The sequence below is a fragment of the Berkeleyomyces rouxiae genome (assembly GCF_048999995.1).
Source record: "Berkeleyomyces rouxiae strain 22BRR77 chromosome Unknown BrBRR77_ptg000004l, whole genome shotgun sequence".
Classification (NCBI taxonomy): Eukaryota; Fungi; Ascomycota; class Sordariomycetes; order Microascales; family Ceratocystidaceae; genus Berkeleyomyces; species Berkeleyomyces rouxiae.
In genome coordinates this window covers 510,240-531,186 of record NW_027396494.1, presented here as the reverse complement: position 1 = coordinate 531,186, position 20,947 = coordinate 510,240, and the positions used below count along the sequence as shown (strand labels likewise).

The following is a 20,947-nucleotide window of genomic DNA, read 5'->3' as shown; positions in this document are numbered from 1 at the left end:
CGAGGCGGTAGCTTGTTATCACGACTAGAGGTCACCCATTAACAAATAGCATCGCCGCCTCTAATCACAAACAGTTTGCACCATAAAAGGTTGAATAAACGCATAGTCACTGCATTGCAAAATCCCGAAAAGAAATTGTGTTACTAGCTAACGATGGACAAAACATCGTGTCTTCGACTCTTGTAATTCTTGCATGCCGGAACCTCAATTGTAGCCATTTCCTTCACAGCCATAGCTTGGATGACCTTTTCCCTTGCTTTCCATGATTGCCAATCCCTCGCCTTTGCGTGACTCTATCAGCGTCATGTCCATGAGTTTCTCGTAGAATGGAACCGACTTTTCCCAGCTGGCAGTGAAAAGCATGCTTCGCCTCAAGTGCGGCATGCCGTCGAGGACCTTTTTGACACAGCTAACCAGCCAGCCACCGAGGCCTCTGCCTTGGTAGGATGGATCGACCCATACATCGGTGAGATAGCAAAATGTCACAAAGTCTGTGACGCATCGGGCGAGTCCAATGAACTTTGGAGCGGGCGGATGCTGGCTGGGGTCGTTGGGCTCGCGCTGCTCATATAGCCCAAAGGAAAGAGAGTTTTCAAGCATTTCCTTCATGTCCTGTAGAGGGAGGGCTTTGGCCCAGTAAAAGTCGCTCGAATCGAAGACTTCGGCGAGAGTGGACAAAGGAAAGAGAGCGGGGTTGGTCGAGATGAAGAAATCATCTTTCTTCCATGTTTGGGCTTGGAGTAAAGATTTGGCGGTGGCCATTGTTCGTCGGTAAGAGATGAGAATGGAAAATCAGACGAAGCTGCAGAGGTGGATGGGTTCCGGTTTTCAGTGGGAGTATGGTGGATGGCTTGTCAACGATCAATATATAAGAACAAGTGAAGGCTTCAACTCTAGTCGTCTCCACCGCGATATACAGACTGTCTCCATTCCATGAACTACGCTACATGAGAATTACCATATTTGGACAGACATATGCGTCACATCCCTTGTCATTGGATCCCGTGTGAGCAATAACTACCTTGTGACTCTTATCAACTTTGCATTTCGATAGACTAAAGTAAAGCCCCGATTTTTGGCCTCTTCTCGGTCGGGGAAAATGTGAATAATGCGAGTCAATCCTTTAGCTTCCCAAAGTATATATGCGTGTCCAGATGCTACCCTGCGAGCACCAACACCAAGCCTGAATCCATGCTTGCGTCAGCTCAAGGGTTAGAAGGCAGAACGTTCTGGCGAGTTTCTCGTCTGTCCTACCATGAGTGGGCCAGCTACATGGCAGTCAGAGTTACACCAACCAATTCGGTCGACGAAAAGGGATAAAACAGGCATACCAACCCTAACCAGCAACCCTGGGGCTTTGACCTCCTTTTCATCTGATTGGCCGTCTGTTTTAATAATGGCCATGTCGATTAATCCCAGCCCCATCGCCAGTTATGCATCCTTTTCTCCCTGGTACAATCCTGATTTTGTTTCTTTTCATCTGAAGCGTTTCGGGCCCCCTTGCATTGATTCTATTGCTCGGTTGATTCCAGGCAAACGCGGAGTCTCTTCGATTGAAACCTGAGCTTCTGGTGGTTTGTGCTGGGGCCACTGGGTGACGTGAGACTTTGCGATATTCAGCAGATCAGAGGCCAACTGTTGTTGAGCAAGACTTTGGCTGACTGAGCGCATTCCGAGAGATCCATCTTTAGCTTCCTCTTGGCACTTTCAATCGTTGGCTTGTTCCGTCGCGCCAATATCGCTTCTCGCAGAAAAAACCCCCCCCAGCAGTCCGATCATCTGGGCAGAGTTCTCTCCTCCCCCTTCTCTCTCCCCTTGTCAGCTGGCTTGATTGAATTTTTGTTTCTCTGTTCTGTTCCCGGCTCTGCGTCCTCAGCTTCTTGTTGTTGCTGCTCGTTTGCTCCGGCGCACCGCCTCCTTTCATCGATATCTCGAGCCTGAGACTGAGACTGAGATCCGAGCCCCGAGACACCAGCCCATCCACCCGCCCGCCTAGTCCACGCCCAAAAAGCAGCCAGCACCAGAGATCAAAGCCATGGCGACGGGCTTTTCTCTGTCTGCCTCGCTTGTTTCTCGTGCTTTCTGTGTTGTCTATTATTGATCGCAGCCTCAGCCACAGCCTCAGCTCGCCGGTGCTGTCTTCGTATCTCGAGCCTTCAATATTGATGTTTTGTTCTAGTGTATTCTTTTCTTCCCTTTGTTCTCGATCAGCATTTCTTTTTCTGTTTTCCATTCGTTCTCGTTCTGCTTCCGACAAGTCGACTTTTTCGCTTATTCTCTGATTGCTATCCCTAAATCTCAACCTCGCGATATTTTCTTCTTCCGCCTGCCTTGTCAACTGACGTATCTCCGCTTACGCAACGTTTAATTGGGAACATCGGCTGAAATCTCGACCTCTATGCTCCTTAACTCGACCTCCATTTATCGCCGACTCTGATCGTACTGCTTTTGTGCAGCCGCCATTCCCGCCAAAATGGAGCGGCATCTGGTCATACCACCTCCAGCCCAGCAGCTGATGCCCCATCGAAGGCAGTTTACAGCTTCTTCCCCGACCCGCCGAAGCATGGGCAGCATGGGGGATGACCTCCTCTTTCGCCTCACTCCAACATGCGCTGTTGATTCTCTTCTTGATCCCTACGGAACCCTCAAAACTTGCCTCGAGCTTGCGACCCGCTCCGAACTCGAATTCGCCATGGAGGTAGCTACAGCGGCCAAGGCCATACATGACTGGCTTGACGAGGTCATGGACTGGCCGTGGCCGTCGCCCTCGCAGAGCTCTAATGGTTTCACAGTCGCTATCAACAGTCTGGCATCGCTGCAACAATGCGCCACAATCGAAGATGCTGCCGAGCTTGAGAATTGCTTTGTAGGATGTTTGCCAGCAGCAGATGTCATTGCCTATGAGCATCGTATCGACGGAATCTTGCAGCAACTCGAAGATTTAGCTTTGGATGATATAAAATCGCAAATTCTCATGGAACACTTTTCTGCTATTTCGAGCCCTGATAGCCCGTTTTCTCCGTTATCCACTGGCAGCATCGCCTCCCAATCCCTTCGCCTTGCCGACTATGCGGCCGTTATCACCGCCATTGTTCTACAGGCGCTTCCGTTATTATCACGGCTGACGCGCCTGTTGGAGGTCTGGTCGCTCAGGTTAGCTGTCCTGCGACGGGTCCCTGATCTATTCATGGCTCTTAACGACGCTGAAGTTGCCCTTCGATCAGCCTGGAACACTGTTGGCATGTCGTCGCCGTATCTGCCACCAGAGACACCTAAAACCCCGCTGCGGGTGCTCTCTAGTCTTTCGCGCTCCGATTTCCTCGTCATCAAGTCTGTAGTCGAACAGAAAATATCTGCCCCCGGCCGGTGGCTTGATTACATGCTTGATCAGCTGGAAGGCCATGCCGATACTCTCCCTAACAAGTGGCTAGTGCGCGTGGAGCTTCTCGAACAGGATTACGCGGAGTGGGTTGTTGCATGTGACAAGAAAATGCGCCAGGCCGAGTTTGAGAAAATTGCCCAAGATCACGTACGACAAAGAAAATCTCAAAGCTCTGCGCAGCCTTCTCCTACCGGAAGTTCGCCATTACCCTCTCTGCGAGTTACCAATGCGTCCTCGCGCAATACTCGCTCTGTGTCGCTTATGACATCCTCTTCAGATGGGGATATGAGTCTGATTGACGTCCCCACTGAGGCCGAGTCTTCCATAGGGAATGTTCTAGATTCTTCTATCAATGTTGGCCGTGATGTGGAACTCATCTCACCTGACTACGACGATGATGATTTACTCTCATTAACTGAGGATGGCCCCATCACCATTCGTCGGGGTAGCTATGCTTCATCGAACGATCTACAGACTACCAATCCAATCACCGATAGCCCACTTCGCATTGACTCTAGCGTTATTCTCCAGTCATCACCTGCCCTCCCTCCCATCAAACCACACAAAAATGACATGGACGATACGTTCAATCTGGAAAGCTCTCCTGCCCATCCACTACGGTCTGGTCGCACTACGCGTGCAAAGTCGGTCCCTTCTCGCGATGCCATACCTTCGAGCTCCGGCTTGAACAGCAGCATGATTTTGGACCATGCCTTGATAGACGAGTCGTTTGTAAAGGACCTTGAAGTCACAAAGAAAGTCAAGAGTCCCACCACGGCCGCGTCGTCGGATGAACAGTTCCAGCAACAAATTAGTGAGATTCTGGAGCACATTCCTGCTAAAATCACTCTGTCCTCCGAGCCCAAAAAGCCCATAGACCTGAACCCGCCAGACTTGAATCTCCCCAAGATGCGCAAGAAGCTGTCACGGGACCCCGGCCTACGTTCTCTGTCCAGTCTTTCGTCGCGGTCTCAGACACCCTCGTTCACCCTGGCTCCTGCCGAGCGCAACTCACGTGGTCGTCGTACCGGACAGCAAGAAATCAAAGTCTATCATCTTTCACGTTCCACGGGAGAGGCCCCCATCAAGCTCTTCATTCGTCTTGTTGGAGGGAGTGGCGAGCGTGTCATGGTACGTGTCGGCGGTGGTTGGGCTGATTTGGGTGAGTATCTCAGAGAGTATGCTTCGCACCATGGCCGCCGCTCTGGCGCTCAAATCGAGGTTCATGGCCTGATGCCGGGTGCAAGCTCATCTCGGCATCCCCCCACGTCAAGCCCGCCTAGTCGGCCACACAGCGCCATGGAGTACATGCCCATGACTCCTATCCAAGGGCGGCGGCTCCGCAAACAATCATTGATCGGCGATCGCCCACCTCTCCCGCGCATCCCCTCTGCCTACGCCACAAACCAACCCCCCGCTGATCCTTCCGACGCCGACCCTCCAGCCAGCACGGCCGACTCGCGCTCTAGTTCAGGCAGCTACGACGCTGAACGCAGTCCCATTGCCTCAGCCCCGGCTCGGGCGCGCTCGATGCTCGGTTTAGCAGGCCCGAAGCCCAAGCAAGCTCCGATATCAGAAGAGAGCCAGGCGTGGGTCAAGAGCGTGACGGATCGCGTGCGCATTGCTAGCGGCGAGCTCCGTGGCGCGGCGGCAGGCGATGCTGCTGCTGCGACTGCTGCTGCTGCTGCTGCGAGTGGTGCCGGCTCGAGCAAGAGTACCGGCGCGGCTGGAACACCGGGTGATGTTGGCACGGGTCGATTTGGCGAGATGGGCAAAGTCGGCGGGACCAAGAGACTCTTCCGGCGCGGCTAGGAGACCGGCACGGTGATTTTCTAGAGTCTTGAGCGACTGCGGCATGTTGGTGTTGCTCCCTCTTTCATTCCCCCCCCCCCCCCTTTCTTTGCGTCCTATTTCCCATGTGCCATCTTTTTTTTTGTTTCATTTGTTCGATATTTCGAAGACATTTAGTCACTCATCTCTGCCTCTTTTTGCTTTTCTTTTTTTCCCATGTCACAGGCTTGTGTCGATTTTTTTTTCTTTCATTTATTCATACCACTCTGTTCCGTCGTTTCTTGATCTGGATATTGTTATTTCATGAGTTCATTCATTTCTTTTGGGGAGTTCAGGTTGTTTTTGTTTGTTCATTCAATCATACCCTTACTCACACACTCCCAATACCATCTACTCATTACATGTATGCATTTTCTTCTTAAGTTGACTGACTATACTTGAATAAATTACCTAAATCAAACCACATCGGGCTGGCTACCGGTCAGATATTTAACGTTCTGCACTCAGCACCCTGTTTTGTTTATGTGTATTTGAGATGGGACACTATCACCAAGTCCCGAAGAGTCAGTGGTCATCCATCCCCTTATCCCCTGTAGCTGTTGCGCCTGCTGCCCGGGTTGCTTTGATCGGCGCGTGCGCTCTGTAGCGTAGCCACTTCACCTCCAGCCTCTTAACAATATACTTACATCAACCTTCCTTCCAGGGTAGACTTTCACGAATCTACTCGGTAATTACCAGTCGTTTCTTGCACAGGATTGAGGATGCCAGGGGTTCTTGAGCTGTTGCTAGAGCGGGCAGTTCTCCTCGGCATTTGTGTGATCGAGCTGGACACGGTATTCCGCAAAGTCGCCATGGCTTTCTTGAGCAGTCACGACATGTACAATGGTGAATCTATGTTAGCTTTGAAGCTGCTTGTTCTTACAGGCGTTGGTTGTTAAGGAGGACAACGGACCCTTGTTAACCGTTAAACGCGCTAGCCGATGACGCCAAGGACAACAAGTTGGTGACTCTTTAGCTAGTCAGGTTGGTTTGTTGCTTGGTCTGTGGCTAGAAACGTGACATAGATTCCAGATACTGGAATATTGAAGGGTTGATGTAGTTTCAACAATCACGCGCAAAGGATACACAAGAATTGTGTAACAAAGAATGAATGACCATGTATGCTAACTAAGAAATTCAGTAGTATAAGTGGTTTGGCTATGGTGATCTATGTCTGTTTTCGATGGTCTATGAAGTCTTGTGATTTTCTATAATTGCTGAAGAATTACGACAGCATGTCTGTTTTCCATCCGTGCTACAATCAAATCAAGAGCGCTGAGCGTAGTTGAGCTTGATGATTTGCTCGACAAGCTTCTTGCCTGGGAAATCCATAGCAAGAACTCCAGTGCGGGTGACCTTGCCAGCATTCAAGTATTCACCCAGACGATCGTTGAAGCCCTGATCTTCGATTGTCTTGCCAATAGCGGCCTTGATAGGAGTGGAACCAAAGTTCACACCGGTCTGAGTGACATAAAGCTTGTTGTTATTCTCCTTGCTAGCCAACTGGAGGTTCCAATGGATGGTATCCCACTTTGCGTTCGACCCAGGGGTTCCAAGCGCAAGCTTTGAGTCGGCTACGACTATGTTGGGGGAATTCCAGGGAAGGCCAAGGTAGCCTGGATTCTGACTCGAGAAGTCTTCCAGAAGCAGAATTTTGCCGCGAAGGTCGCCAAGAGTAGGCGCTTCCGTGACCTTGCCATTAGCGGGAGTGTAAAGGTGAGTTCTAGCCAGCTGAGACACGATACCGGGATCTTTCCAGTACTCAGCCATGGCACGGTCGAATTTTCTTCTCGAGCCCATTCTCAAAGTTTCCTTATGGATACGGATGATAAGGGCCTCAGTGGGATTCCTATCCAGAAAAAAACACGCAGGTCTGATGACGTCCGTGAAGCTGTGATCAGTGTTGATGCCTGAATGGTAAATATCAAATACACCGTCATGCATACGGACTGTAAGATCGAGGTACCTGATGCCAGCCTTGAGTTGCTGTTCCAGGTTGGTGTTTTGAGCTTGAAGCGACGAACGACCAAAGACGCCCGATATAGTGTTGTGGGTTCCAGGGATCGAGAGAGACGACACCGGGGTTTCGTCGGGAATGTTAGCCATCCAATTCACATTGTCAGCCGCTGGAAGATCAAAGCTGTACTCGGAGCAGATGCCATTAAGACAGCCAGCTTGAATCAGAGTCGCCGAAGTGAGAGTTGCGAGGACAGAGAAACGCATTGTAAAGAGACTGAAGAACACAAGGATGTGACCGGGATATAGAAAGAGACGGAGAGTGTGTAAGTGGATGAAAGAAGAGGAGAAGATGAGTGAAGCTGAGTGGATGAGGGCAAAAGAAAAAAGATGAGCTAGACGACGGCGGGCGACCAGAGTATTAATACCCGGCCGGCAGTCTGGCATTTCGGTATACTGCAGTAGTCTCGTAGTCTATCTGACTATGTTGCTTGCGTGGCTCATGACGACCGGGAAAGGAGTTCTTCTCCCGTCTTTCCTCCTTGCCAACCCATGACAAGCTCACTTAGCTACCGCATGGATCGAAATACCATGAAGTTACTGGAAAATAGAAAATAAGCTATTTAATGACTCCTTGTCTGCAGATGCATAAGTCAGTGTCACAATAAGGTTGTCAAGCGTGTAAGGAATGGATCTACAGATTCTTCTGTCCAACTGGGTCGGCTATTCGGGACTACTATCCTTTCCGCCTTGACGAGCTTCGAAGTCTTCCACGCAGAAAAATCGCACATTCTCTGGTTATCCCTACATCCGATTAAGCGCGCACAGTTTACAAGTACGCAAACTTTCCTCTTTGAGATTGTAGTATTTGGGGGCGCTTAAATATCACATGGGCAGGGTTGGGTTCGTGTCCCAGTCTCGGTGATGTATGGCATCTAGTGGTAAGATCTCCGAAGTTACCACAGAGACAAGCGAGAGCAGCAAGTAAATATGGCATTAAAAACAGCCCCCAACAAACATATTCGTGTGGGTAGGTCGAAGCTCGTCAGGTCCAGTGTACAGGCTCATAGTGGTTTGTAACCTTTGAATGGTGCTTCTAGTCACTATACATAGCTGAACGAAGATTTAGTTATGCCAAGATATAGGGTCGTGGCATATGACTTATGTCGCTTGACTTGACTTGACTTGACTTGAAGGAAAGGTATTCCCTGTGAAGCGAGAACAGACCATTGCTAAGTAGGAGAAATATTTAGCCTCGGGGCTCGCTAATGATCCGAAGCTCTCCGGTGTGGGTGGATAGTGATGATGAAGGCTTTTATTGATTTGTCTGATAAGAAAAGGTACTTAGTATATAACAGGGGACTAGAAATAGTACCAGCGATTTACAAACAGAAGCAGACACCAGTAACCCAAAATCTGCATACGGGAAAATCCCACATTCCAAAGTATAATGGCGGAGGGACCTCCAACCGCCCAGCATAGAGATTATCCTTTGCTTGGGTGGTCCCAAGTAGAGCCCATAGCCCTGGCTTCACCGCAGATGTAGGTTAACTATGTAGCAAAACGAAGGGAATAAACAAAAGGGAAGACGGAAAAGAAAACCGGAGAGGGAGAGGGGAAGCAAGAAGAGATGGTAGCACAGTTGGTGTTGAGTGGAGGAGTACCGAGGATCACCAATCCCGAGTAGCTGTGGGTTGACTAGCTGTAGATTTTGTAGAGAACCGGGGAGAGGAGGGGAAGAATCCCCATCACTCGTCCAAGTTTATAACTCGTTGAGGGTTGCCGGGCAGACCCAAATGTGCTCCGGGACAGTCTCAGATTCACGGAGGAGGCAGGAGAACACGGCATCCTCGTATTCAAAGCGCTGGTGGTACAATGCAAAACCGCCGCGGCCGGCCAGTGCTCTTAAGACTGTGCGAGCGAGCCGAGATCCGCCTCGGCTAGAAAGTCTCCCAGGTTTTCTTGGGGGCCTCCATTCATCGGGGGGAGATAGAGTCTGTGGCCGTGGTCCTGTGTCGCCCAACAGGCGCGGGACTCCCACGCCTATCAGCGAGGTGCCACTGTCCGCGCCAATCTTACTCGCCTTGTGCGTCTACGAGCCCGTTACCCGCGATATCAAGGAATTTGAAAGTCTTTTTTTACCTGTCTACTCGCGAGGGATGGCTGGAAAACGAGGGAAATATTTTCTTGCCTTGACTTGACTTTATTTTACGTGAATATTTTCTTGATGATGATGAAAGCCTTTATTAACCTGTCTACTCGCGAGGGATTCTCGACATACGACAGGGGACTATTTCTAGTACCAGAAAAGTTACATAACAGAAGCAAAAACCAAAAACCAAAACCATGCATACAGAAACCCCACAATCCAAAGTATAATGACAGGAGGTTTCCCACCTGCCCAGCGCAGAGGCTGTCCTTCGTCCGCGTGGCCCCAAACAAGACCCAGAGTCCTGGTCTCACCGCCAATGTAGTGATAAAAAGGTTTGTGCAAAATAAGAAAAAGGGGGTTGGCGGCGTATTCACGCCAGAGGGTTGGCAGCGCGGTTGCGCGAAAAAAGATTGGGCCCCAGAGGCTAAGCTGCCCCGGGCAGGGTCGGACCAGGCGGTGGAGGGTCGGGCGGAGGGCGAACTGGGGAGTCCCCTTCCTGCGGGTCCGTTCCCGTTTCCGCACAGCGGTGTGCTAGAAGCACCGGAGGACTCTTGGCCGCTTTAGATGCCAGCCAGATGGCTCCACTCTTGGTGGCTATGAGCTTCTGGAATAAGCCCTTAGCCATCCGTTGAGGGTTGCGGGGGCAGGTCCAGATGTGCTCCGGGGTGGTCTCAGCGTCGCAGAGGGGGCAGGTTAGCACAGCGTTCAAGTGATTGAAGCGGCGGTGGTAGTCTGCGTAGTCTCCGTGACCAGAAAGTGCTGTCAGGACAGCGCGGGCGAGCTTGCGCTCAGTGTCGTCAAGAAGGTTTTTCCAGGCCTTCTTAGGAGCCTCGAGAGGTCGGCTCAGGTGAGGTCTGTTGGCACAACCTTCATTCGACCACCAGGTGCGAAACTCGGTGGTGATGCGGGCGCGGAAATGGCTGCGGGCCCAGGAAAGGGACATTCCTACGGGCGTGTAGGCCCTCTCGGCGCCCATCTTGGCTTGTCGGTCCGCGAGCTCGTTGCCCCAGACGTCGGAGTGTCCCGGGACCCAAATCACTTCCACAGCGGGGGCACCATCTGGCCACGGTCTAGGACCTGGGTGGTCAGGGCTTTGGCCAATCCAGTCGGCGCAAATCGTTTGGGCCCTCCGGAGAAGCTCTTCGGAGGTTCCGGGCTTCGCGCCCCATGTCGTGAGGCGGTACACCGCGGCGAGGTTGTCGGAGCAGACCCAGACCTTGCGGCACTGTGGTTTCACCCACGAGTCTACTTTTTCCAGGGCTCTGGCAATGGCCATCACCTCGGCGTCATGAACCTCGGCGTGGAAAGGAATCGGGCAGTTGCCCGTGTCCAGGACTGTCCCGTCCCGAATGATCGCCCACCCAGCGCCGACCCGGCCCTCTCCCAGCTTGGATCCGTCTGTGTATATCCAGAGGTCCGAGGGGGGAAGTCAAGTCAAGAAATAATCGGGCAAGAGCAAAATTTAACTAACGTAAAAGAATAAAATCAAATCAGCAAAAATTCAACTCCACCGTGAGCAGACTGACGATATAAAAAGTCGACATACAACACTGGGGATTCCCACGTGGTCACCCACCGTAGTACTAGTCCAGCGCTCTGTAGGTTAACTAAGGGAGAGCGGACGGGATCCCGTGCTTTCTACAAGCTATGGTCGTATGTGTCACAGAGGCGTAGAAAGGCCGTATTTCAAAGAAACGTACTATTTGCAGCGACACTCGCCACAGTGTGCCTTTGACGCCACGGAGCGAAAATGATGGTCCGCCGACTGAGGCAGCAAGGTTGGCTGGCGAAAGTGAGAAAATGACTCGAATCGTTCATAGCTGGGTGAGATATCTCCTTATCTATGGAAGGGAGAGAAGCAGTCAATGGCCAAGTGGAAGGCAGCCTGCCCCAAGGTTCCCCCGTGTCCTCTATACTTGCACTACATGACTGGTCTACACAGTACCTGCATGGGTTTTGCATGTGCAGATGATGGCCTGCTGGCGCTATCGTCAAGAAGCGCGAAGATGAACAGTCTCTCCGCTACAGAACTAAGGCCGGCAAAGTACTTGAGGTGGCGTGGCGTATGGTGGGACTACACTTTCAACTTCTTCAAGCATACCGAATACGTCACGGGGGCCAAGGGAACTATCAGCTGTCCTTGGACCCTTGATAGAGTATACCATGGTACCCCAGTTGAGCGCTAGCTACACGTGGTGGGGAAATGCGTACTCCCGCAACTGACGTATGTGACAACAACATGGTCTCCGCTTAGTTTATTGATTCGAGGGTCTTATTTGTACCGTTGATTTCGTGGCTCTCCGGTGAGCTTTCACGGCTTGTCTGCACTTTTCTACCCACCAAGATATTCCATTTGTGTTCAGTCTTACCTGCTTACCAAAGACTTGTACAACTCACTGTAGTCCTGCCGCCAAGACTTCGGAAATCTTATGAATGCATCCCTCTAGAATCCCTCTCGGTAGTCTCTTATCCTTGGCTGTTAGAGCTCTCAGGTCATCCTCTAGTCGTTCGCACGCCTTAAAAAAGGTACTGCCTTCTACCCATTACATAAACTACTATTTATGTATGTACATTGTACTTCGTTGGCATTTTGCTTATTGTTTCTCCCCGTAGGGTCGTTTTTCATGCACTTCCATTTTCGGATTCCATCACGTCGACTGGGAGATGGGGACATCATGCTTGTTCCCCTTATTGTTCTCGGTTAAGGGATCCCGACTGTCATGTGTTTTTCGCCCAGATGTTTCATGACATAGTCGGTATTCTGTTCCTAGACTTACACCGGTGCTAAGAACCAGACTTATCTGTTCGAGGAAAGAGTGTGAGGATTTTGTGTAGTCGGTTACATCAATAACAGCGGTATATGCTATACATTGACTACCCCTATAGTTGCCGACCATTCACAAGACTCCTACCCTGGATTGATACTATAACTAATGTTTGGCATCGTGAGACTGGAGAAAATGTAGAGGTGTTTACTTTTTTTCAAAATAGCGAAAGGCTAGTTAAAATGTCAGCTGCGTAGAGTAAGCCCGGCAATATTGTGATGCCGGCTATCTATCCGAAAAAATCATGAGCGCCAGATGCCAGGGTCCTGAACATGGAACAATTGGATTCGAAATAATTGGCAGATATGCCTTGGAAAGCAATTTTCTACGGAGATGAGCTGAAAGTATCGAAAGAGTGGCAATGGCTTCTCTGCAGTGTTTATTTCTGTGCTGCAACAAGAAGATACAGCCGCCGTCTAAGCTGGGCCGCAATGCCAGATTGTACGCTATTTGAGATGGAGATGTAAGAATTATAGGATTCCCTATCAATACCATCAAAGCGCCGCGGCTTCAGTGCTAGGACAGCGGTTTGGGGGGACAGCTGCGGGCTGGCGTCAGATACATTGATATCAATGCCCACGTAGATGACAACTTCCGGCTTCTTCAAGTCTACCACGGTGGCAGCGATCAGAAGGCATTAACGACTTGTTTGGGGGGCATTTCAAAGCCGGAAAGATAACTCTGGTTTATATAGAGCATATGTTGTCGTTGTATAGAAAATAACTGTCAGAGCCGACTTTGCAAGGCAACGTCTGTTTGGCTGTGAAGTTCTTCCCTCATGTTACACAATATCTAAATTCGCAGCAATACGACGGCATATTCCGGACGAGAGAAGTTAGATGATGTCATGTTCGGAACAACGCCCGGGAGATCAGCAGTTGCAGGTGCGCATGGACTCAAGGCATCAGACTCCAAGCATCTTCTGTAACTTTTGAGAGTCCAGCATGGAAGCCAAGAGGAGTGTCTGTCTGGTGCAGCCCGGAAGCATACTTGCGTTTCCAGGGTTGGCTGCTTGATTTGATTTGATTTGATTTTATTCTTTTACGTCTACCTACTGTTATTTCGCAGCAATACGACGGCATATTCCGGACGGAAGCAGTCGGATGATGTCATCTTCCGAGCAACTCCCGGGCGGTCAGCAATTGCAGGTTCGCAGACTTCAAGCATCTCCTGTGACTTTTTAGGGTCCGGCGTAAAAGCCAGGAGGACTCTCCGTCCAGCGCGGCCCGAGGGCACACCTACCTTTCCAGGGTTTGGTTACCTGGTATTTTTGGTTTGCAACAAACCGCGTGAAGTCTAGTCTAAAAGGCCACCGGCTCTCGGCACGGGGGTTTGTCCCCGGCGGATTACGCGTGGTTTTGTCCTTTTGCGGGCATGGCCGTTGCTGCAACTTTTGTCATTTTCCTCCTCTTGTAGCCGGCGCAAGGGAACAGGACTCCGCAAACTCTCCTCCTCTTGGAATCCTCCTCGACATCACCTTGTCCTCCAGATACCACCTCCCCGTTGAACAAAGGAAAACTTCCACAAAAACGCACCCCAAAAAGTGGACCCACGACAACAAAGCCCTGTGTGGAGCTACCATCCCCACCAACATTCGTTCGTCGGGTAAAAACCGGCGTGTTCAGGGGGCCCAAAAAGCCAAACCGAGATCAAGCGAGCCTCCAAAAGGGCTGGCGATCGAGTGTCCGAAAGAAAGAAAAAGTTGGACGTAATCGCGGCGTGTGCTATGGATGGAGCACAGCGTCGAGATCCCCGCGCCGCGGGTCGGACATCCGGAACCTTCAAAAGAGGCTGCCCTTCGAGTGTGAGTATGGCTCCCCGAGTTGAGTGATGGGAGCTCGAGAGACCGGCGATCGAGAAGTGTTGCGAGAGGGGGCGGTCGTCGGCAAGATCATCCCTCGAGAGGGGAAAAAGGCGGGCTCAGGGCCTCACGACTCGATTCATCGAGAATGACCGAAATCAGACAGGACGGAAAAGAAAGGACAGCAGCATTGGGAATATGTGCTGGTCGCTCTTCTAACCCACAACGAAGGGGAAAAGTTCGTCTTTGGGCGAGGGGGCGGCATCTTGAACTCAAAGGTACCCCCCCGAGGGTTGTAGGAGGGAAGGTTGCCAGGGTTGGCTGCCTGGCTCTGGCCGGACCCTAACGGACCCTAACCAAATGTTGATAGACGCATTTGGTGTAGACATCACCAAGGACCGATGGTGTAGTTGGTTATCACGTTTGTCTAACAGTCTTCTAAGAATAATTGGACACAAAAGGTCGGCGGTTCAAGTCCGCCTCGGTTCACTTTTTATACAGTCTCCACGTGCTTAACCCTAAGACATAGACCCTGAGAACGGACAAGCCCCATCCAACACGACTACCCCTTCAAGGAGTCAAGATGTCGGCGGCCAAGGCCTCGGCTGCGCCGTTCGCTTACCGGTGTACGGTGTATTGAAAGCCTGCGCAGCGTGCGCAGGGCGTGGACTCGAGATCTTGTGTGACCTGGGCAGGAGGAGGGGATCCTCTGCCATCGCACTTGGTATTAGTGAATGGGGCTTCTACATGCAGAGTTTGGGTTTTGGTGACTGCTCCTCTTTGTGAATTATTGGGATTAGAAATACTCCTTTGTCCAATGGCGAGATTCCCTCGAATGTAGATATGTAAATCGAGACAAGCACATCAAATCGAGGAATTACACATGCGAGTGTCCGCCTCACGGCGAACCGTGTACTGCTTTTGATGTGGCTTAGCCATGTCCAATCAAGTCAAGTCAAGTCGACTCAAATAGTCCCTGTCATATGCGTATGCCAAGATTCCTGTGAATGCAGATGGGCTAATAGAGAATATCAACACCCTCAATAATAGCTGTGCGACTCTGGAGTGACAGACGCATCGCGTGAAGTTTGACGGGTCCCCCGTGGTTTCAAGCGTCAATTTATTGCGTCTTCGTCTTCAAGATCACTGCAGGACAATCAACTATATCTACAAGCTCAGGCCAACTCCACGGGTCTGAGTGTTGTCGCCTGAGCCGCGGGGTTCTTAAATCCGGAGCTAAATACACAGGCATACTACAATGAGCATAGTCAATCGTCAGCTGACTACACGGGCGGAATCAATGTCTGTAGTTCTCCAGGGGCGTTAGGATTCTGCTTTTGTGTTTATAGCAAGAGCCATGGCTAAAGCTAAGCGCCCTATTCGTGATACTTGGCCAGTTTACACAACTATGCGTTAAAAGACGGAAGAAGCTTGACCAAGCAGAGCGAGCCCGGGGTTGTTGTTACACCGGCTATTTGCCCGAGAAGACAGTAAGCTCCAGATGCCGGGGTCTGCTAGCATTTTTATCGCTTGCTTGCATAGAAAGCTTGTGCCCTTTGACCGGATGGACGTGATTGTTAGGTTGCATTTACAGACTTGTTTCCATAATGGGTAGTTAGAAGCTTTTCCCTTGGCAAGCTGTAGCACTGCTCAAAGTACAGACGCAAGAATCGCGGCGCCGCGCTACCGATCCGAAAACCTTATTTTCACTGGTGTTCATGTCGTCGGAGTTAAGTAAGTAAGACCGAAGCCCATGCAGCTGAGCCGCCTTCTCAGCAGAAGAAGAGAAAGACGAAATGGCGGCAAAATAGCTGAAGAGAGCCTGGGGGCCATCCCATTGATGGTGTATTTATGTGACGGAGTGCTGCTTGCTTTTGAAGAACTAGATTTCCATCATCCTTCCACGATCGGCTTCAGTGACCTTTTCTTCCATCGCCCGAGTCCTGCTGTCTACGTCATTGTCCCTGTCTCCGTCCTCGCCCCTCAAGACTTCTCGAATATGCGCTTCTTCCGGCTTGCAAGTCTGGCTTTGGCTACTCTGGGCCGCGCCGGTACTCACAAAAAAGTATGCAACCCATTTAGTTTCGATCTTGCTGATGCCTCTAATACCGATTGGATGGCTGCAATCCCTGACGAAGTACCCATGTCAGCGCTGTCGATCCCTGGAACCGATAATTCCATGACTGCTATCTTAGACAACTCATACCTTGAATGTCAAAATACCGAACTGGACCAGCAGCTCAAGGCTGGCATCAGATACATTGACGTCTCTGCGCGTCGGAAGGACGACAAGCTTGAAGTATACCATGGAATAATTGGTACGCGCCACGATATGAGCCAGGTCTTTGCCACTGTCTTTGATTTTCTCGACAGTCACCCCAGCGAGGTTATTCTTATGCGCATTACCAGAGAAAATATGCGATCGGGCAATGACAAAAGTTTTGAACAAGCTATGACTCAATACTTGAAATCCGATAGTGGCCTTGGCCAGAGAGCCAAGGACCGCGTCCACAGTTTTGACAAATCCAGTAAATTCTTAGCACCTAGTCTGGGAGAGCTTCGTGGCAAAGTGCTCATTCTGCAGGACTTCACCACCAAGACTCGTGGGGCTTTTGGCATCCCCTGGGCGTGCAAATCCTGTCTATCTGTATCAGAGTGGAAGTTTGTGCCGGGAGGCTTGGGAATAGTCGCTAAGTGGCTCAACATTGAGTTGGCGCTCAAGGCCGCGAGCGACACGAAGACAAAGAAGCTACACATCACGTACACGGGCGTGAGCACCGGAATGGGTCCTGCCAGGGCCGCCGGTGGAAAAAAAAAGAATAAGGCCGGTATCAATGGCCGCCTTGCTATGTATATGGAGGATAAGAAGGATGTTCGTATGGGAGTGGTTGTCATGGGGTTTCCCGGCAAGAAGCTTGTCGAGAAAATCATCCAGCGCAACGACCTGCTGCGTCCCGAAGGCAGCGCCGAAGACGAACTTGACACTATGTCCAAGTAGATTTCTTCTGGAACAAAAAAGATCAAATGCCAATCCAAAGTACCGATTGTATATTTGCCCAGAGTCACTTCTTCGTCCTATATGCACCTTGGTTACACAAATCAAGATACCAACCTTGACATTCAAATATTTCCATAATGAAATCCACAGTCCCGTCAGTAGATTGATGTGTTCATACAAATAGTGCGGCAAGGCTCCTGTGGCTCACTGTGGTACACAAGTAAGCTAGGGTTGTTGCAAGTCTCAAGAGTGACCGACTCCTTACTACGCCCTTAGTTCAAACCCTGGAGCTTCTGTGCATTGGTCTTTACATCAATAACATGTCTTTTCGGGTGGCACTGACAGCTGGATATTTGACTGCATTGTCTTTCACATGTTTCTGCCGAAGAGGCTCTACAGGGCATTGTGTCAGAAGGCGACAGGTGAGGCTCATGGGTGGCCACCATTTTGGATATTGTACCCTAGACCACGACAGATAGCCCTCGAGAAAGAGTGAATACGGGTGAACACGAAGCAGCTTCTTTCTTGTAAATGCCTGGATACAACACGCGCATGAGCGCTGGACGCTGTGTCCCACGCTGTTGGAGGCTTCAATCTGTAGTAGGGCACGGGCACGGGCCCGGCACTGCTTTTGCTCAACTTGAGTTTCCTAAATTAATGTAACTAGCTAATTATCCATGTCCATGTATGTACATATGCACACGTGCAAAAACCGGGTGTAATCCCAAAGCGAGAAACAGGCGCGCTCAGGCTCCTCCAAGCGCGTTGACGTACACTTTTTTGGTCGGAGGATTTGAAAACCTTGCCAGAACAACACCCGAAATAGTTGGCATGACATGTGGAGTCGAGATCATGCATGTTTATAGTTATGGGTTAATAGCTAAACACTTTGGGACCATTCGACAGATCCTGGAATTTTCTTTTGACACTGACTTATGCACTCTCACCCGTCCCGCAATTTTACAGTTATTTGCATAAACACTTCACAAGACTTTGATCCATCTGGTCGACAGACAAGCTTCTTCTGGGCCTGGAAAGAGAAAAAATGAGAGAACAGCCCGGTTCTATCTATGCACTGAGCACCAACAGTATGAGCTTGTATTCAACTGGGGGACCAATATTAATACTCTGGTGTGCCGTCGTCTTCTGTGCTTTCCGAGATTCTTTCATCCACATCCACTCAGCTCCGGCCACCTCCTTTCCTCTCCTCTTCGACTCTACAACCTTGGCTTCCATTCTCGCCTTTTGACGCTTCTCCACAATGCGGTTTTCTCTCGTGGGCCTTCTGGCTTCGGTCACTCTGATCCGGGCTGGCCTCCACGATGGCGTCACCTCCGAATACAGCTTTGATCTTCATGAGACCAACAACTCTGATTGGATGGCCAATATTCCTAATGACACCCCATTGTCATCTCTCTCCATTCCTGGTACCCACAACACAATGACATCGGACAGTACAGAGCCAATGTTTCAATGCCAGAATACCGACATAGAACAACAACTCAATGCTGGCATCAGGTATTTCGATCTCACTGTCCGTATCAGTGATCGTGTGTTGTACACCTACCATGCCGGGTTCAACACTCATTTCACCCTGGCAGATACCATGGGCATTGCAGCCCGCTTCCTCGATAAAAATCCCAGCGAAGCTCTTATTGTTCGTGTCCAGAAGGAATCCTTGAGATCCGGCACCAAAGAAGATTTTGAGAGCGCTATGATTCAGTTCTTGAAAGCTCCGGGCGTTTTTGGTCAGAAGTCCAAATCCTATATCTACACCACCCGGGAAGGCATTGTGTCTTCGCCCCCCACACTAGGTGCCCTCCGGGGTAAGATCCTGATTGTGGAGGATTTCCATACTTCGATTCCCGGCTCTCTGGGTCTTCCGTGGAAGTCTACTGCCTTTTCTATTCCTGATACTAAGATTGCGTTTGGAAGGCATTGGTTGAACTTGAAGTGGCTTGGTATGAAGGTGAATCTTGAACTGGCCAACAAAGAGACGAGGAACAAGCTTCACATCACCCACACAACCGTGAGTATTGGCGCTGGCCCTGCCACGACTGCTGGTGGTGACGGAAAGGAGATCAAGGGTATGAACGATCGTCTCGGAAAATATCTGATGGATGGCAACGTTGCTCGCACCGGCATCGTTGTCATGGACTTCCCGGGCAAGAAGCTTGTAAACCTAATCATCAGTCGCAACATTTTCAGACGCCCTTGATTTGGTCTAGTGATTTACCTACTACAGAGCTCTGGCCAAGGCACACTCCACGATCAGGATATAACCCATGATACATCACAGACTATAATATAACTTCACGAAATGCAACAGACCATTTGCAATCATTAGGAACTGATGTATTTTTGTTATTGAGAGGATCGCAAACAAGACGCAGGGTTTTGGCCTCTTGTAATGTGAGATTACTTTTTTTGAAGGTTCTGGGGACCGTAGTCCTATTATCCCGAGGGCGACCACACTGCTAGGGCCAGGTTTGAGGAAAAGATTTCGAGCCAGCTAAAACTACAGACATAGGCCGAGTATCGCAGGTGGAAGAGTTGTAATGACGTTGTTTTTGTTCGTTCATTAGATCCAGGAGTTGGGACTGCGCATGCAAGATTGACAAAAGGTGGACGCATGCACGCATCACGGGCCTGTCAGACTTCTATGTCATAGGCGAGAACGGACCGGTGTCCAAGAAGAACCAAGAATGGTTCATCGGACAGATGACGGAGCAGACCGGTGGAGAAGTGAAATCCATCAAGTGGCAATTCGAAACCGAGAAGTACATGGACGCCACACTTCGTATTGCGGTGGACCTACCCGAGGGTCGGACCCTCGCCAACAGTATGAAATTCGAGGGGAGCTCAAACTCAGCCACGGTCAAGAAGTGCCGGACCCCCTCTCTAGCGCTGTGCCGTACCTGCTGGGCGGCACACCCGACAGCGGGGTGCAAAGAAAAGCCGCGATGCCGCCTGTGCGGGAGCCCAGACCACAGGGAGGGACAACCCGCTGGATCTCGTGCCGCGTGCATTGCCTACGTGCAGAAGGACATTGAGACGCATGGGTTGCATTGGGAGACTTCAACGCCCACCACGGTACATGGGACGCCAATGACAAAGAAAACAACGACGGGATGACCCTGGAAAATTGGCTGACTGACCAAGGGCTGACTGTGCTGAACCAGAGAGACGAACCAACGCACAGAGCCGGGAGGGTGATAGATCTGGTCGTGGTGCCGCACGCAGCGGTAGTGAAATGGGAGACCCGCATGAAAGTTGTTCCCGGAAGCACAAGCGACCACGAGATACTCGAGCTAGAGATAGAAGCGAGAGCGTCTCGAAAACGACCAGAGGCAAGGTGGAGACTAGGGAAGATGGATGTGGACCGTTTCGTGGCGGAGTGCGCAAGAGAGAACAGCGGCCTGGAGTGGCTGCTCACCGGTAGCGGAAGCGGAGCAGACAGAGCAGACGACCTTGCCGGGAGACTAGTCGCAGCAGTGGGAAGGGCACTGGATGTGTCGACACCGAAAACACCACCCAACACCGACCTCAAACCATGGTGGAACGAAAATTGCAAACGGTGCAACGCCAGGATGAGGGAGGCACGCGACAAAATTCGAGAAAGACTAGGAGACCTCACATTGCGAGCGGCATACGTCAAGGAGCAAAAGGCAATGCAATGGGCGGTCGTCCAGGCCAAGAGGGCCCTCATGAGTAAGATCATCAACGGATTCAACGAAACGAGAGATGTATTCCGCGCGATCAAAGGGGCAAACGACAAGACCGACAGACGTATTCCACTGTTGCAGAGACCAGACGGTACGAAGACGACCTGCACAGCAGAATCCGTGGCTCTCCTTCTCGAAACCCATACTAAGCCACACACAGGCTCAGAATGGCGGTTTCAGGAGCCCAACCCCGACGCAATTGAGTGGCCCCCTCTGTCTTCGGACGAGGTGAAGGCTGCCATCTGGAAACCTGCGAACACTGCGCCGGGAGCGGACCG

The 20,947-nt window shown here is 50.8% G+C and overlaps 6 protein-coding genes across 6 annotated transcripts; 3 read left to right on the top strand and 3 right to left on the bottom strand.

Annotated features, from left to right (window-relative positions):
* Positions 1-204: 204 nt before the first annotated feature.
* BROUX77_004354 (uncharacterized protein) lies at positions 205-762 on the bottom strand (the record flags this gene model as incomplete). The annotated part of the gene is made up of 1 exon (XM_073749107.1): positions 205-762. The coding sequence occupies one exon, from the start codon at positions 760-762 to the stop codon at positions 205-207; it is 558 nt and encodes a 185-aa protein (XP_073604811.1).
* Positions 763-2,473: 1,711 nt separating this feature from the next.
* On the top strand, positions 2,474-5,194 carry BROUX77_004353 (uncharacterized protein; the record flags this gene model as incomplete). Its single annotated transcript, XM_073749106.1, has 1 exon — positions 2,474-5,194. The coding sequence occupies one exon, from the start codon at positions 2,474-2,476 to the stop codon at positions 5,192-5,194; it is 2,721 nt and encodes a 906-aa protein (XP_073604810.1).
* A 1,284-nt stretch (positions 5,195-6,478) lies between these two features.
* Positions 6,479-7,435, bottom strand: BROUX77_004352 (uncharacterized protein; the record flags this gene model as incomplete). The annotated part of the gene is made up of 1 exon (XM_073749105.1): positions 6,479-7,435. One exon carries the CDS (start codon positions 7,433-7,435, stop codon positions 6,479-6,481), a length of 957 nt encoding a protein of 318 aa, XP_073604809.1.
* A 2,309-nt stretch (positions 7,436-9,744) lies between these two features.
* BROUX77_004351 (uncharacterized protein) lies at positions 9,745-11,138 on the bottom strand (the record flags this gene model as incomplete). Its single annotated transcript, XM_073749104.1, has 2 exons — positions 9,745-10,718; positions 11,021-11,138. The coding sequence occupies 2 exons, from the start codon at positions 11,136-11,138 to the stop codon at positions 9,745-9,747; spliced, it is 1,092 nt and encodes a 363-aa protein (XP_073604808.1).
* Positions 11,139-15,945: 4,807 nt separating this feature from the next.
* BROUX77_004350 (uncharacterized protein) lies at positions 15,946-16,944 on the top strand (the record flags this gene model as incomplete). Its single annotated transcript, XM_073749103.1, has 1 exon — positions 15,946-16,944. One exon carries the CDS (start codon positions 15,946-15,948, stop codon positions 16,942-16,944), a length of 999 nt encoding a protein of 332 aa, XP_073604807.1.
* A 1,261-nt stretch (positions 16,945-18,205) lies between these two features.
* Positions 18,206-19,162, top strand: BROUX77_004349 (uncharacterized protein; the record flags this gene model as incomplete). Its single annotated transcript, XM_073749102.1, has 1 exon — positions 18,206-19,162. One exon carries the CDS (start codon positions 18,206-18,208, stop codon positions 19,160-19,162), a length of 957 nt encoding a protein of 318 aa, XP_073604806.1.
* Between the last annotated feature and the right edge of the window lie 1,785 nt (positions 19,163-20,947).